A 17,206-nucleotide genomic window follows, 5' to 3' on the forward strand; every position below is an offset into this window, starting at 1 on the left:
CGTGTGCGGCGGGAAGGGATGCCCTCGGTCCTGCCCGCGGCCTCTTCCTTGTCTGCGTCCCGGGAAAGGGACGCTTGTACCGCCAAACAGTGACAGACGAGGATAGTTCGACGAGAATTTGTTTATTAATTAAAATGGCGTCAGTATGTAAAAAATTATTAAAAAACATCGTGCATGACATTGTGCTTACAGTCAGTAGTAAATTACGTTTGCACTGTTTAACAGGCACTTTCTTTTTTTAGAGGCACTTCTGATGTATTTGAAGAATAACGCACTTAGGGATCTTTGTTTTTTTGACTGATGCTCAAAGCTGCCACATCACCACCTATCATACCTCCTCCATTAATTATGCAAATGTTACAATTATCTTGTGTCATTACTATTAGCAGCAAGTACAATTAGAGTTCCCACCTTCTATATGATATGTAAACATTAAAAAATAATTAAGTTTATGAAAAAGTAACTGCACTCAGTGCTCTAACTGTTGTGTTATGCAAACATGCTACCACTTAATAACAGATTCAGGATATTTTTGAAGACATTTAGGACTTTATGTCCACAGAGCTGGTGTAGTCCAAATAAAGATTATAAAAACCTAACAAACAGCTACATATGCATGGGCATATACATATGCGATCAAATGAGGTCTCTGCTACAAAAACCAGCAACAATTGGAGATTGGTTTCATGGGAAAAGTTTAAATTTTCCTGTTCACTGAAACACAGCTCATTCTTTTGTGCAGTTTACACTCAAGGATTAAAATTGAAGGACTGCAAAATTAGGACAATAGCTTCAGTTCTCCAGTTGGTAAATGATTTGGAACTTCAGATACATACTTGAACATTTGCCAGATGCCTGACTACTCAGTTTATTTTCTTATAAAGAAGAATTAGCAGTTGACCAAACTCCTCTACTTAAGGAGATTTTTTTATCACAAAATAGTTCAATCTGAGGAAAAAAAAAGATATATAAAATATATGATCCTATGAAAAAGTATCTGGAAAAGATTTATTTAAATTTAGGCTCCGTGTCAAATATACCATGAAAGAAGAGAATGAAAAACACACTTGAGAAAATCAGGGAATTGGAAGAAAAAAAATGTAAGCAGCTTTGTCAATTTTTTAAGAATTTCTGGCACCTTACCACAGCAGAAGAAACTACAACCAACAAGTGATCTAATGTGTCTTTCATAGATATTCCTCTAGCTAATAAAGAATAGCTTCCAATGACTTTCACAGTAATTCAGTATTAGTCATAATGTAAAATAAGACATTTCTGACTTAATAGGATAGTATAATTTCTCTCCCCTAAGCATATATGAATATAGCATCCCAATGTCCTAAAGATTCCAAAATAACTGAAGCTATCATTTATAGCTACCTGAGAAACAAACCATTTGTTACAGATTCATTTATATGAAGACTCATATGGAATGCTTAAATATATACTGCTTATGCAAAGATCTCTTGGCTTATTACAAAACAAAGTTAAAAACTGGGTAAATGGACTCTAGCAGTTGTTGTACTAACAGAGATTTTAAGAAAAAGCTGAGTGAAAAGTAAAATAATACTTTAGATCATTAGATACTGGGGATTGCAGGATGATACTGCTATGTAATGTGAGTGATAGCTTTTACATATACAGTGTTCATATCTCAATAATGCCACTTAGAAAACCAAATCAAAACAGAAACTGGTTTCCAGTAAGTATATAGAGATTTTTTTCATTATCCCTACAGAAATAAAGAAGGCTTAACAGAAATGAAAAATAATTTCTTTCAGTGCCTAACAGCAAATAGAATGGCAAGTTGTCAATTACTGTTCTGAAAATAAAGACATCCAGCATCTCCTATGCTGAGGTTCAGTGACCTCAAAGAACCCTTAAACTATGTAGCAGGTATTTCTAAAGTTCAGATCCACAAAGAAAATCCTATTTCACCTTCTGAAACAAACAGATAATGCAAACAAGCTGAAAGCTCTTGACCTTTGTAGTCCTCTACAGTAAGAATTAAAGGTGGTAATCTGAGTTTCTTACAGTTGTCCATACACAACATCAATTTGAAGAAAGAAAATAAGAATTTTCAAGTTTGTTTGGGCTCTCTTACCAGTTCCTCCTCCTGATTCATACTGTCATTTGAAGAATAGGTACATGGTGTTTTCCCCAACTTCCTTTATAAAACTGGAAGATACTGTGTTAATTAGCACAAAAGGGGAAGTTGCACAAGCAGCACAAAGATTAACGCAAATGTCTTACTATTGCTAACTAATTTTCAATTTGACACAAACTAACAAAATAGCCTTTTTCCTTGAGAATCAATCCAAAAAGCAGCCTCTTTTCTCCTTGTAAATTAGCCCTGTAGTCATACTTCTGCAACAAACTACTCTAGCCACATTCTGTTCTTTGTTTTATATCCTGTTGTCTTGACAAGCCAAGATACAAGAGCTAAGTGTAAGGTTCTGGACTGCATTATTACAAATAAGTTGTCTCCAAAGACTAAACAGGAGCAGTATCAGTCTGATATCCAATGCATTCTTCAACTTTCTGGCATGCAAGTTAATCAATTACAAACAGCACTACGAATATGTAGAATTCATTAATCTCTTCAGACACACATACTGATAGACTCCAGTTAGTATAAAGCGCAGCCAATATAAAATTCAGTGCCCTGAAAAGATACACTGGTTTCATTCGCGATAATTTCAAGTTCAAATGAATATTTTCATATTAAACTTATTTCCGTTTTCACTGTTTAAGAATGGATATAATATTGCAATAAGGTTATTCCTGTGCAACCAGAGAAATGCTCTGAAGATAATCTGCAGATGCCATTATAAAGTCAGTCCATTCTTTAGCCAGCTCTTCAATGGAGACTTCCTCCCCCCCATATTCCAGTGGGAGAATGCTGATGGGGAAGTGTTCAGTCAGACTTTGCATGTAGTTATTTCCATGCATATACACCTAAAACAAAATATGAGAAGCATTTACTTGGGTATGAATGTTAGACTACTGAGTGAAAACAGGCAGTGAACAAATTCTCTTCAGGAGCTGAAGCCACCAGCTTGGTTTGACCTAACAAGGGTACTTTTTCATAATTAGCTCCTTAAAAAATTAAGGAAATACCTTGTGAGTTTCCCATGGGTGCTCAAACTTTGCTCAGTATCTGAAAATTGCTGAAGGATAAACTACAACCTGAGAACTGCGTTTTATGTAGCTGTGAGCACAGGAGCCAAAACTAACTACACGCTTCTTCCAGACTGGTTTAGCAACATTGATAAACGTACATACAACATCCCAAAGGCTGAACCGTGGGAGGACTGGAAATTGGTTTAGTCATGTGCTTGCCTTTCAGTCATTTTCAAGAAAAGGATAGTGTCTGGGTCCTAGCCAACACTATCGGATCCTGCCACATGTGTTTAAAAACAACATTATGTAGTATGTAGGTTCAGGCATGTATCAAGAAAGATATTCAAAAGAATTTATATGTTAGTCCTTATGTTTCAGTACCAACTGAAATTAGATCCTGGACTACTCCACCACCATAACATTGTAGTTTTGTTTCTTCTCATTATAGGCCTTTTATTAACACTTGACAAGAATTTTCCGCAATTATTATTATGCAAAGACAATAAGAATATACACTCAAAAGGAAGTTGGCTGTCTTTTCTCTAACACTTCCTCATCAGGAAGTAAGATAAGTGAGTGAAAAGCAATTGTTTCTGTAAAGGTATGGGGAACTGGCCCTTAGAGTTGGGTTGTTTTGGGTTGGTTTTTTTCAGATCATACCTGTAATCCTAAGCTAAGAGACAAACAAGCTGCTTCTGTTCCACTCAATGAACTAGGATACCACATTTGTTTTGGGTTAGGCCTTTAGTGTCCATCTGCCCTCTTGTCCACTTTTAAAGTTCTAGCCCAAAACTGGATCAGGTGACATGGGCTTTTTTCACAGGTGTTAATGTGAGAAAAGGAGGGCCAGGGCTTCAGACTGCTGAAACATATTCCCTCTTTCTATCATCATTTGAGAGTGAGGGACTGCACAAGGCTTCCTCTTTCTCATAGCAACACACATGCTAGGAAAAGGGGCAAATTACAGCTAACAGTGACCAGAAAGATCTGTGTCTACTGTCCTGGAATGATAAAGACCTAAAAACTATTGTAAACGTACAAGACCCATCTGCTGAGAAAAGGAGGCTTCAGAATGGGAGTAACGATAGACAAGGGTGCTTATTTTGTACCTTAGTCCTGCCGTCAACACTTCACTTTTATGCCAGCTGAAAAGTCCAATATTCTTTCCATGCTACAATAAACCAGAATTCTTGGCATGCTTTTGCATCCAAATACAAATATAAATTTGCAGATTTATAACTGCAAAACTATTCAAAACAACTAAGAAGATACTTGGAAAAAAACTTGAAACTTAAGTCTGACCTAATTTTGATACATAAATGCCTCTGAGGGTCTTTCAGAGCTCAATAGTTGTCTTCTACTAATTCTGCACAACTTGGAGCATAACATCACTGTTCGGTGATATTTTTTCTCTGTCATTTACAGACAGAGTACTGGGAGATCCAAGACCTATTTCTTTCTAGTTCTGCAGAATAATTGTTTTGTAACCTCAAGCAAATTATTAAACCTCTCTGTGTCATAGTGGTTCTTATCTTTAGAGTGGTGGTAACAGCACCACTTGCAACTCTCATGTTATTGATAACTGCAAATGCTTTACAATTAGATTCTGGAGGCCAGTATGGCACTAACATACAAATATGATTTATGCTTTTCAAAGCTCAGCAGTGACAGATACTAAGGGAAGTGCTACAGATTGTCATATAAGGGTTTTGTGGCAGAAAGAAATATTTGTGTGCACTCACCCGTTCCTTTATTTTTTCAGTGAGAAAAGGCTTAATTAGAGCGAAGACTGGGTGGAAGAATAAAGGCTCATTAATCAAGTGGATACCTCGAACTTTTAGTGGAAAGGAATCCTGTCAATATACATGAAAAACAGCATAAGAAAAAGAAAATATTATTGAAAAGATTCTGTTGCTAAGGACAAGACCTGCCTAGTCTATAGGTTAAACTATTCCTCCTGATCTTGCCAATTCCTGCATTTTAGAGTGTTCTTAATTTACACTGCTACAACATTTAAAAAAATCATATCTTGTTCCTCCCATTAGAAAGAAAAAAAAATCAGTAAGAGGAGAGGTTGATTATTAGAACAAACAATCTTGTGCTCAGCCTTTCCTCTAAGGTACAATTCTTCACAACAGAGATTTTGCTGCTAATTTACAAAAAAGGTATTGAGGCATGTGCTTTTATTGGCAACTCATAGCCTGCAGGATAATATGTAAATATATATAAATATGAACTACTGAAAATACTAACTTGAATTTAAATAAATTATATTTATAATTTAGAGACAAGCCTTGAAATTACTCAGAGTTTGGCCAAGCCAGAAGTTCACCTTTACAATAAAATCACTGTTGTAACGAAAATTTAAAAAAATTACCTGTTACAAACTCTTTATAATATGAAATAGTTCTACTTTCATTCAAGATTCATTTAAAAGTCCCAGATATTTGAAATTTAAAAGAAAATATGCCAGTGCTCAAAACCAGCATTGTGCAATGGGGAAAGTACAGTTTCCATTCATATCTCACCTGATACTGCCTCTGCAACCTGACATTTTCCACTTATAAAAATCGTATTTCTCACAAACATTTCTCCTCTCTAGTATTGTAGTAAGAAAGATGAAAAAATTCAAACCCAACACGTTTCTTAAGTGCCACTCCTTTTAGATTTTAATGTATAATAAAGACCTAAAAACTATCTGATTATAGGTTTACTTCATCTTATTATGTGTTATCATATACCTAAAGTCTACTATCATGTTTTTCACGAAACAATTTTGTTTTAACTGGGGTAATAGATTTTTCAAGATAATGTCACTTATTATTCTTACTATGCTTTCCATTCCTTAATACATATTTCCTTTCTACTAGCTTCTGTTTCTTCATGCAGGATAGTAATTTGCAAGACACATTTCTTAAGTAAAACATAGGGTTAAAAACCAAGGTTTCTTGTTTACTTATAAGAATATTCTGGGGTGCATTAAGCATTTGCTGGGGTGCATTAAGCACAGCATCACCAGCCGGTCAAAGGAGGTGATTGTCCTGCTCTAACCTGCACTGCTGCGGCCTCACCTTGAGTCCCGTGTGCAGTTTTGGGCACCAAAATATAAAAATGACATTAAGCTATTAGAGAGCATACAAAGTAGGACAATGAAGATGGTGAAGGGCCTTGAAGAGAAGCCACATGGGAAGCAGCGGGGCTGAGGTCGCTTGGTCTGTTCAGTCTGGAGAAGGAGAGAACTGAGGGGAGACATTGCAGTTACAACTTCCTTGTGAGGGGAAGAAGAGGGACAGGCACAGATCTCTTCTCTCTGGTGACCGGTGACAATACTCATAGAAATGGCATGAAGCTGTGTCAGGGGACGTTTAGTTTAGATATTGAAAAGGTTTTTCACCCAGAGGGTGGTTGGGCACTGGAACAGGCTCCCCAGGGAAGGGGTCACAGCACCAAGCCTGTCTGAGTTCAATAAATGTTTGGATAACCTTCTCAGGCCTGTAGTGTGATTCTTGTGGTGTCCTGTGTAGGGCCAGGAGTTGGACTCGATGATCCTGATGAGTCCCTTCCAACTCCGCATATTCTATGATTCTATGAATCTATGATATTGAATAACTCTAAGACAATCTCTGGGTGAAATATATGAATCCCGTTAAAGTGATGAAAGAAATCAGGGAAAAAAAAAAGAAAAAAAAGAAAGAGTTAAAATTCTTTCTCATCTTAGAAAAGAACACTGGAAACACACAAGTTTTGATTATTTTTTTCAATAGCTATAATAAACATTTAGAAGCTTGAAAGACATGCAACAAATCTGAAATAGGTCAAGATGGAAACATCACATTCCAAGAATTTCCTGCTTTGAGATAATGGATTGAAATATTTAGATGTACTTGAAAATCCTATTGTACTTCCTTTCTGCTCTATTTCAAGGTTAAAAAAAATTACTAGCTATTTTTTTACTACCCTAGAAATCATCTGAAATACTCTAACTAGTCTTGTTTTCATGAGATCTGGCTCAAGACTGTATAACACCAAGAGTTCTTATTCCAGATGTGAAAAGTTTTGAATACCTCATGATTTCAGTACAGTTTTACAGTAGATACCAAAAACGAAGAAGAGCTGAAATTTTGATATTAGTTCAATGACTAAGCTTTGATTTAACCTCAGATATGAACCTTACCAAATCAGAGCAAGAGATTATCTCCCAGGCTCATTTCCACATCACAGGCTAACAGTTTTATTATTTCTGACTTTCAACCTAGCTTCTAAAGGAAAATGGGATTATAGAACTACACTGTAGCTTGCCAGTCAATTCTCTATCCCTCTCTTTTTTCTTTCATTCTTTTTTTTCCTCACAAATCCAGAGGCAAAATTCAGCTGAATTTGGCAGAAGGGCATAAGCCTTGAAGAAATTAAAGTCCCCAGAAATTTTATGAAAACTAGGAGGTGAGGTAGCAATGATTTGCACAAAATAATTCTCATGCTGGGGGCAAAAAGCAAGCAGAACATAAACACCATACATTCTGTTGGTAGTAGATGGAAGATTGTATAGCATCATTCATACTGGTTACTGGTTAGTAATGCCTTGCTCTTAACTTCTCAGTGCATACCATTTATTATATTCTCTGAGTCTCGGGAATAAAAGCTTTGAATGTTGAGTTAATACTCAAAAGAATGGAAAAGAAGAGATGCATGTCCCTTCTAAAACTGTTTGCTCTTACAGTCATGAAATTCTTGTGTTGTAACAGGTCAGTGGAGTTCTTATAAGATATCAGAAGTTACAGGGCATTTACTGCTATCGAAGAACACACTTTAAGTAAAATCAAGCACAACCTATGCCTATTAATGAATTTAGGATTTAGTTCTTTAAAGCTGCACAGACTGTGAAGGTTTACAGAATGAAAATTTACTATAGCTTAGAATGAAGGAAATATTGGAAGTTATAGCAATGAAGCTGCATAAAACAGTATGTCGTACTTACTGTGAGAACAGCAGCAATTTTCTTGGCCACTGCTGGACTGATTTGAAACGCATGAGCAAATCGCCAGCCTTGAAGATCAAAGATAGCCTTGACTCCATTCCGCTGAGTCTCAATCTCCTTTACAATGAGTTCAGATGTGATGAGACTTACACGAAACACATCGTATGCAGTAAATAAATTGGGATCCCATTGTCCTGAAGAGTATATAGATTATTCTGCGTTACCATGAGAATACCCCATATACCTGTAGTTTTGCTTGCTACTGCTTCTAGTGTGTGTCTTGGGAACAGGGACTAACCAGCAATATTAAACGTCCTGAAATAAACTGATTTGCCGCACATAAGTTACTTTGTGGGCCTGCTCTGTCACTGATCTTTTATGCTTTTTTTGTAGATGATATCACTTAATGGTAAATGGTTATAGATATCACCTAATGTAGTATGTTCCACCTATGGCTTCAGTCTCCAGTGCAAGGTTTTGACAGGAACAGCTCAGTTATGCTAGCTGAGAGTGCAGGTCATCAAATCCAATTGATTCATATAACTATATTATATCCAATTGATTCATATAACTATATCATATTCATAACTATGTCTGTTTTAAAAAAATTTCTGGGAGTGCTTCAAACATTTTCTAAGTGTTGTTAGATAAGGCTCTTTGGCTTCAAGTAAACACTGAAAACCCGGTGAACTGCTCATCCACACCTAAATAGAGCACTGATACATGACTAGGTATACACTTTTTTTTTCTGTTCTCGCCTCTCTGTGCTGCATCTGCACCAGTACCACAGTCTTAGCCCATGGCTTTGAAAATTCACATGAACACAAATAATTGTTGAGACACTCAGACCCAAATAACCACATAATCTTACAAGTTTTAAGCTTTAAGACTTCTTTGGATATTGACAAGAATTCCACTAAGGAGGAAATTAAGTTCTCCTTTAAGAATTGTACAACTTTAGCCATACCAGTAGTATAAGTAAAATGATGTAACCCTTACAGCTCAGTAACTCACCTTTATATTAATGTAATGGTATTTCTAACAGAGAACATCAATATGTTACCTGTCTAGTTAAGTCATTGTGATATTATCTGATTTTATCAACAGCTGCTGTTGTAACCATAAAATATTTTTGATTTGCTGCAGAAATTGTGATAATATAAAAAAAAACTAAACCAAAGCAAAACAAAAAAACCCAAACCACAAAAAAACTCTATAAAACCCCCACAAAGCAAGCACACAAACAAAAACCACAAAACAAACAAAAAATACCAGTGCCAGAGCTGAGTGTGAAACAGTTCCAGCTAATTTTGTCACTCACCTATTCTGTATATTAGAACTTTGCTTCCATGTGGGTCTCTTGATCTAAGGACTCCATGATAGCCAGCTTGCAAAAGACCAAGAACAGAAGATGGTTGTAAATCTGCACTTATTTCTGGGCATTCAATTCTCCACTTCTGATAATTCTTCAATAACTGGAAATAAATAAAGGTGGATGTCAGGTAAGCATCAGCTATTGTATGAAGAGCACAGTTAAAAATGTTTTCCACAGGTGGTCACAGTCAGGTTTAACTCTTTACTTTGGCTATAATTTCACTGTACGATTTATGCAAATCAGTCCTAGAAACAGAATGTTGCTATACTGGATCAAATAAGTGGTTGAATTTAGAACCCTGTCAAATTGTTAATGGACTGCAGTTGTCATTTTGCATCAGAAGAGAAAACTGGATGTAGAATAAGCCTGTAGTTTCTACATAAAATGCACCTAAATTGCAGTTTTCTCACTCAGGTTACCTTTAGGGCAATTCAGTTTGACACTGCATCAGATTCATCCAGCATTTTTTGAATTTAAATGTTCAAAACTTTCACAGAGGAACATTCTTCTTCACGCACGTACCCTCTCCCTTCGCCCCCACCCGCCCCTATTTTGTACACACAGTCATCAATAATTCTAGTTTACTATTTGAAACAAGTATAATCATTAGTATATCCAAAAACATTTTTAAGTCCCTCCTACCCCTCTGAAATGGCAGAATATAACGAAGTAATGGGTCCATTACACATTACACAATTTCCCTCCCAAAGAGTGGAAATAATGAGAACCTGTTTGGCTAAAATAGAGATCCTGTCTGTTATCAGGGCCATTATCACCCTAGTTTCTAAGGCTGGAAGGTAGCATCATAACTAAGGCACAGGAAGAGCTGTGTGTTGAAAGGCAATGGCCTAACCCCAAGGAAGAGGCAATTAAAGGCTTTCCTTTGTGAGATGACATCTATGAAGAGGAATTACAGGTAGCTCTGTGAAAGGTCATCTTAGAGATGGATCATGAAAAATTAAGTTGGTGATGCAGTAGTTCTAATTTCCAAATCTAATTACTGTTTTTCCTTTAATATTAATTAAGTGATGGTGGGGAAAAGAAACTGCTCTGCCCTGCAACTAAAATTTATTTAGGATATTTTGCTTATCTAAGTAGGAAGCTATGCAAGACTGTCTTCTGAAAAGTTTCAGTTCATCAACCAAATTTTGCCTGTACTCTGTCACTCATGCTAAGTTTTCTAGCACTGACTTTGGAGAGCAGAAGGATAGCAAATAAGATAGATTTTGAATTCATTTCCTCTATAGCTACAGCTTAAGAGTTTTAATCCAAGAGTTTCAAAGGAGCTAAGAGAATCAGAATTTTTCAGCAACTCATTTCAAAACAAACTGAAACGTAGGTTTAAATCTCAAAGTTAGCCACTGAGAGCAGCAACCAACAGTCTTGCATTTCTGTTAATTAGTATTAACAGCAACTAATTTTTATTCTGTTATCAATTACTCCATATTTTTGCAATAGAAACATTACAGTTAAAAGAGCTATCAGCTAAAACTAATAGAACATAACCACAAATAAATTACAAATTTCTCGTATCTATGCAAGTATAATTTTCTTCAGCATTTCATTGGAAGAAAGGTCAGAAGGAACTTCAGTAGAATTGACTTCATCCCTTGGAAAATCACAGCATCAGCTATGCCGATGGTTACCTACAGGCTCTTAGGGAGACCTCAGGGAGACCTGAGACTGACCATCCTCTACCTCATAGCATGTCAGGTAATTAGTCTTATTTCTTACCCTTTCCTCTGCTTTCAAGCTTCTTGTATCATTTTACATAAAACATACCTTTTCTTCTGCTCAGATTGAGGTCTTGAATGATTTTGAAGATCTCTCAAAGGAATTATCATGAGGAAAATATTTCCAAAATGTTATTGTTTATCAGCACTTACAAATACATGATATACCGATCAGAAATTAGCTATATCCTTTATGGAAATAGCACCTATAAATATGTATTTAGGTACAAAAAAAATTAAAAAGTTAATCCGCTATGCTAATATCTCACTTGATTTGGCAATGAAAAAGTGGTTAAAAGCCTCATCCTAAATCATACATCACAGTAAGAAATATATAATAATTATGAGAATTTTACTAGAAGCCTTTTGACTACATTAAATCAGTTCTAGCCTAGGCCAAATTAAAAACTAAGGAAAAAGGCAAGGAAGGGGGGGAGTAGGGAAAGTAAGTTAATTTGTGGAAGGGAAATTCACTATAATTGCAAAAATAGGCCTTATGAGGTACTCTGATTATCTCACTCTTCTAGTGCATGACTCTCTACAAAGGACACTGTTTGAGCAATTCCAGCCACTTTGTGCCAACCGGACAACGCTGTCAACATATGATCTTGTCCTTGTTCTTTCCAAAATAGACACTTTAAAAGCAGTAAAATACAAAAGCAACAATATAAAACAACTAGGTAAACATCTGTAGCTTTGTCATTTCTCACTTTTCTTCTAAAATCTTTGGTATGACAACTTAATGGACCTAATAACAATTACATATTTAATTACATATTTTAAATGCCTCTTTGAAGAGCTGCCTGCCAGAATTAAGATGAGAATAAAAATGATATATTCATTTAATACCCTAAATAATCCCATCTTGTCAGTACAGTTAATTTCTCATTTTCAGGAATATTTACATTTTCCAAGTTGGAAACAAAAAGGATTTAAGTTCTGGACCTTTGAAGAAAGAGAGTAGTGTTTTGCAGCTTGTGACACACTCAAGATCATACAGAAGACATAATTTACCTACTGGTGCATCCACTAAGGAGTAAATATATAGTTGGAATACTTCTGATCTGACACATTCCATGACATGAGCAAGTGGTGCATCTTTCAGACATATAACATGGCTAAGCTTCAAATATATTTCACTTGGTCAGAAAATCAAGAAGTGCTGAAGAGTTCTCAGATTTTGAAAACCTAATCTAATTACCTGAAATGATTTAGAACTGAAGTAAAGGTTAGTATTAGGTAATCTTCCACAGCATCTACAACCAGTTTTGGAGAAGTTCTGTAAATTTTTATTTACATAAACAATCCTTTCTTTAGGAGCTGGACATACTCAGATCACACACAGTTACTTAAACGAGTAATCCTTAAACATGTAACAGAATTAAAAAGCTAGCAGTGGGTACTTACAGGTTTTCTAGTCTCATACTATTTAAACACAAAAATTAATGCAAAATCTTTTAAAAGTATTATTTTTTTTCCAGTAAAGACATCAAGGAAAACATAAATGTTCTGTATAATAAACAGTCTGGATATAAATAGAAAAACCTAGTGTCAGGAAAAACAAGCACATTCATTACCTAGCATAAAAAATTGCTTAGGTACTTACAACACAAGGAAAACATCACAATGTATAATTATATGTGTTTACAAAGTGAATAACCTACTTAGCATCTGCTCAGCATGTGAAAATAGATGCAAGATAACTTGATAAATGGGTAAAGCTGGATGAAGAACTCCAGACTGGAGTTAAGCATTAATTAAGAGGATTTTTTTCCTGATGTCTGTTGGGGATAGTTCCAGATTTCTGAATATCAGAGATTATACAGTTACTAATTAAACCAAAATTCACGTGCTACAAAAAAAACCCTGAACTTACTATTTTGTTTAGAAGTAAAAGAACCAGAAAACAGTGCACTTGTTGGAGAAAGTAATGCATCTGTATATGTAAATTAATTATTTTTTCTTGATTAATAACTATTTATTTATGTTAACAAGGATGCTAGACAGAACTAAGCCTCTATTGTGTCAGCAGTTGTACCAATGCACACAATGCTTAGGAAAAAAAGGATTTCTGTTGGCATTTTTGGAGGAAAAACCACAGCTTAAACTTCAGAATATAAACATACATATATATATATATCCACACCTTTGTGCATATATATTTTATATTTCTTTTTATATATGTGTATATAGATACACCCAGAATTTAAACATATAATATACACAGAGAAAAAATTGAAAATAATTTTATAGAAACACAGAACTTTCTCAATTCCACATGCATTACCTCTTTGCCACTGGGAAAAGACTGGTGCTTGTGTAAGTTGAGATATTTGGCTTAGCGCAAAGGGAAGTCTGGCTGACTGATTTATGCTTCCTCAACAGTCAGCCCAGAGAGCTTAATAAGGGCTCTTCCATCCTTTTTGAGGAATCCCTTGGTATTGGTGGAAGAAAGGCAGCCAAGTAACTGATTTAAACTTAGTATTTATGTTTGAATGATGTGAAGATCCTCAGAGACAATACCTGAGACTCAGCAGTATGTTTGGAACTAGCAAAAACAACCCTTCTTGGACAGCACGGTTATTGTAAGTTGCTGACTTGCAGTACAACACATTAGGAAGTCCTGATTCCTCTGTAAGTCAAATGCAGAGCAAACCCTAAGTCTTGCCATATAGCTTTGTATCAACCAGAACTCCTAAAAGGATCCTAAAGATATTTAGAGAGTTTTCAGTGCCGTAAAAGCTAAGTATGTTATGAAGACTGGGCATAGAGTTTCAATGTTGCATTTTTACTGCATATAAAGATTTTCATTCTGTTCCCCAGAGTATAATGCATTTCAAGTAGAAAAAGACAGTATCCTCAAGTCATTGAGAATCAGTCCTATAGAAGAGTTGGGGAATGTAATGCAAGGACATAATGAAATGCACTAGGCAAAAACATTTATGGTGGAAAGAAGATGCTAATTCTCCAGATTTTGTGTGTCACTAGCGAATCCAAGTGACAGTGGTTTTGATGATAACAATAAAATCAAACGTACACATCTAGCTGGTACATTAAAAAAAGGATATATAAACCCATTGCTTTAGCACAATTAATAGAGACCTGTGGCCCTGCTTCTTAGTTTACAGTATATACAGAAGTTAAATGTATCTGCACAAACTAACTCAATGCTCAGCCCAGGTATGAATTTATATTCAGGTATGAATTTATTTCTTCTAGCATGATAGGTATGAATATGTCAGTAGTTAAAAGCAAGTCTGGAATTGCCACTGGAAAAATGTAAAAGATTGCTGTTGCAGTGAGTCACCATAAAAGATTTATAAATGGAATGTCTTGCCATAATTACCAGATTATTCTTTTCTGAAGCACTTCCAAATGTTGATAACAGACATCAGATAAATCTGTGTCAATTATTAACCATCAATAAACAGTCTGGTCAGTTGAGAGACTCTTGATTCATATTTAAGGCTAATTATAAGTCCGTACCAAGACGCTGGACAACCATTGCTTAAAAGCATTGACAGGGCCACAAACTTTGACTATCCCTTAGCTGCTCTACAAGTCCTATGCAGCTGGTATACAGGAGCCTAGTGGGCAAAAAGGGACTGTATCAGACTGAATTCCAAACAAAGAGGCAACATCAAACCAGGACGGGAGGGAACAGCCACGCTCTGGACTGATGGCAGGAGGGCTCTGTCTAGGATGAAGTACTAATGTAACCTCTGCATGAAGTCTCACTTGGGTTAGATGAATATACGTCTTGTGATCACCACAGATTTTTGCACAATAATTCTCTTGGGCCTTGATCTCCCAATTGCAATAAACACATTCCTTTGGTCAAAGGGGGGGGGGGAGGGATGCTTCTTTTATTCCTCCTATGCTGCAAGAGAAGTATTCTAGAAAAAAATTGTCAGCTAGTATGTGGAACATAAAGTACCAATAGCTACAGCATGTGGAGAATGGAAATTCTAGACTGAAACATTAAACACAGGTTGGTTTGGACATCAGAATCTCTCAATTCAAACAAAGGGTTGAAATTCAGAAACTTAGCAGCCTGTGGAGACCCAGAAAAAAAAAAAAAGAGAGTCTAAAAAGACTTAGTTTTTTCAAAGGAGGTCCCCAGTCTAGAGGACTGATTCTCAAGAGGAGTATAGGAAATTTGCTACTTCATAGACTCCATCTCTAAATCTAGCTTAGATTCCACACTCTCAAATATTAGACCTACCTACAACACACCTCACAATTAGTCACATCAAAGTGCAGAAGTGCATGGGCCAAATTCTGAATTTCACTGTCCTGTCTACAGGTTTACCAGTAACAACCAATTGCAACGCAATTAGGAGTGGATATTCAGTGGTGCATACTGTCCTCATTAAGCCCCGCTTTTTGGAACCAAGGAATATAGGAAAATAAAATGGCTTTTGTTGGGAAAGAAAAAAAAAAAGAAAAGCATGGTCCTACAATTGTTAGTGCACTGCTTTGATATAACAGAGATAACATCACATCGAATGTGGCAGAAATCGGAGCAAAAAAAAAGGCAAAAAAACTACTTCTCTCTCTCCTCCCCACCCTACAGACCAGCTCGGATGAAAAGGTAGTTTTGGTGATATCTTTTTCTCTGCTTCTAAAGGTAATCTTAGCATTTTCCAACCTTTTCTTATTTTTTCCTCTTTCTCTTTGCATCTCTTAGCAATTAATAAAAAACAGTTTTGGTATCAACAGATAACTTGTATGAGTTTTAATTTTGCTCAAGGGAATATTCAAATCTAAAAGTTCTTTCTGCAATATTTAAGCAGATCGTAACAAGGGCCCAATTCAGTTTTTCACATTCTTTTTTTTAGATACCTCAATCCTGCAATACATCTGTATGCAAACAATCTTCTCTTATGGTAACTAAACTTGGAAAATCTACAGTACAGAGAAGTCAGAAAGTAATAGGTGAAGTCTCTTGGGCAATGCTGTGTAATCAACATCAAATTCCACGGAAACACAGTTTCCAGTTGGCACACTGTGAATCGGCTTTTGCCCTGAGAAGATTTGGAAATACTTTCTGTTCCAAAGGCTTAGTGGTTGCCAGTCTTTCTTTAAAAAAAAAAAAAAAAAAAAAAAAAAAAAAAAAAGTAAATCTGTACCTTTGGACATTAAAGATATGCATGCACTGTGGCAAAAAGCCATACAAAGAGCCAGGAAAGTACTACGATTTACCAAAACCTGCAAGGAGTGGTGTAAATGAGTAAACTTCAAGAGTAAAGAAGTTTTTACACATAGTTTTTTTCAGAGTAAGTGTATCGCTGCTAGTAACGAGTAACCTGAGCCCGACAATCATGACAAGGATGTCCTTTCAAGGATACTGTTTCCTAACCGGAGCTGTAACCTTACCGCACTTACTGTATACGGGAGTGACTGTACCACACTTACCACAACTTTTATGTTACCTCATCGACACCGCACAGAATCAGCCACGCTGAATGTGAGACAGCACATTCACTCGGTGCCACGCTGAAGACACGCGTGACAAGCAATTAAGTTACACCCTGAAACTCCTCGGCTGGCCTCGGCCGACCCCAGAAGGGCAAAGCTCACTCACCCACCCAACACCCAGCGATAGCCCCCGTCCGGCTGCTCCCCACGTCCCCGGGCCGGGGCAGGGCGGTGACAGCCACCGCGGGGGCTCCCCAGGCACCGGGAGATGCCGCCGCCCCCTCCTCCCCCTCCGCTCCGCGGGCGGCCACCGCTGCTCTTTACCCTCCAGGCCAGGTCCATGTGGAAGTCTCTGGCGCGCAGGAACCGCAGCAGGAAGGCATCGGAGAGGGGCTGCAGCCAGCGCTGTCCGGGCTCTGCCTCCGCCCGCTGCCGCAGCTCGGCCACGGCGCTGCGCACCCGCGGAGCGTGGTCGGGCAGGTCGTTGGGGTGCCCCGCGCCCGGCGGACCCTGCAACATCGCCTCGCTCCGAGGGCACGGCCCGCTCAGCCCCGCCGGCCCCATTGGGACCCGCGGCGC

The 17,206-nt window shown here is 37.1% G+C and overlaps 1 protein-coding gene across 1 annotated transcript; it reads right to left on the reverse strand.

Moving 5' to 3' along the window:
• Positions 1–106: 106 nt before the first annotated feature.
• On the reverse strand, positions 107–17,206 carry TTPA (alpha tocopherol transfer protein). Its single transcript, XM_027638743.1, has 5 exons — positions 16,952–17,206; positions 9,420–9,573; positions 8,099–8,292; positions 4,866–4,976; positions 107–2,958 (listed from the first exon to the last, which is right to left on the reverse strand). The coding sequence occupies exons 1-5, from the start codon at positions 17,189–17,191 to the stop codon at positions 2,779–2,781; spliced, it is 879 nt and encodes a 292-aa protein (XP_027494544.1). The 5' UTR covers positions 17,192–17,206; the 3' UTR covers positions 107–2,778.

This window comes from Corapipo altera, unplaced genomic scaffold (genome assembly GCF_003945725.1).
Source record: "Corapipo altera isolate COAL_440 unplaced genomic scaffold, ASM394572v1 49, whole genome shotgun sequence".
Lineage (NCBI taxonomy): Eukaryota > Metazoa > Chordata > Aves > Passeriformes > Pipridae > Corapipo > Corapipo altera.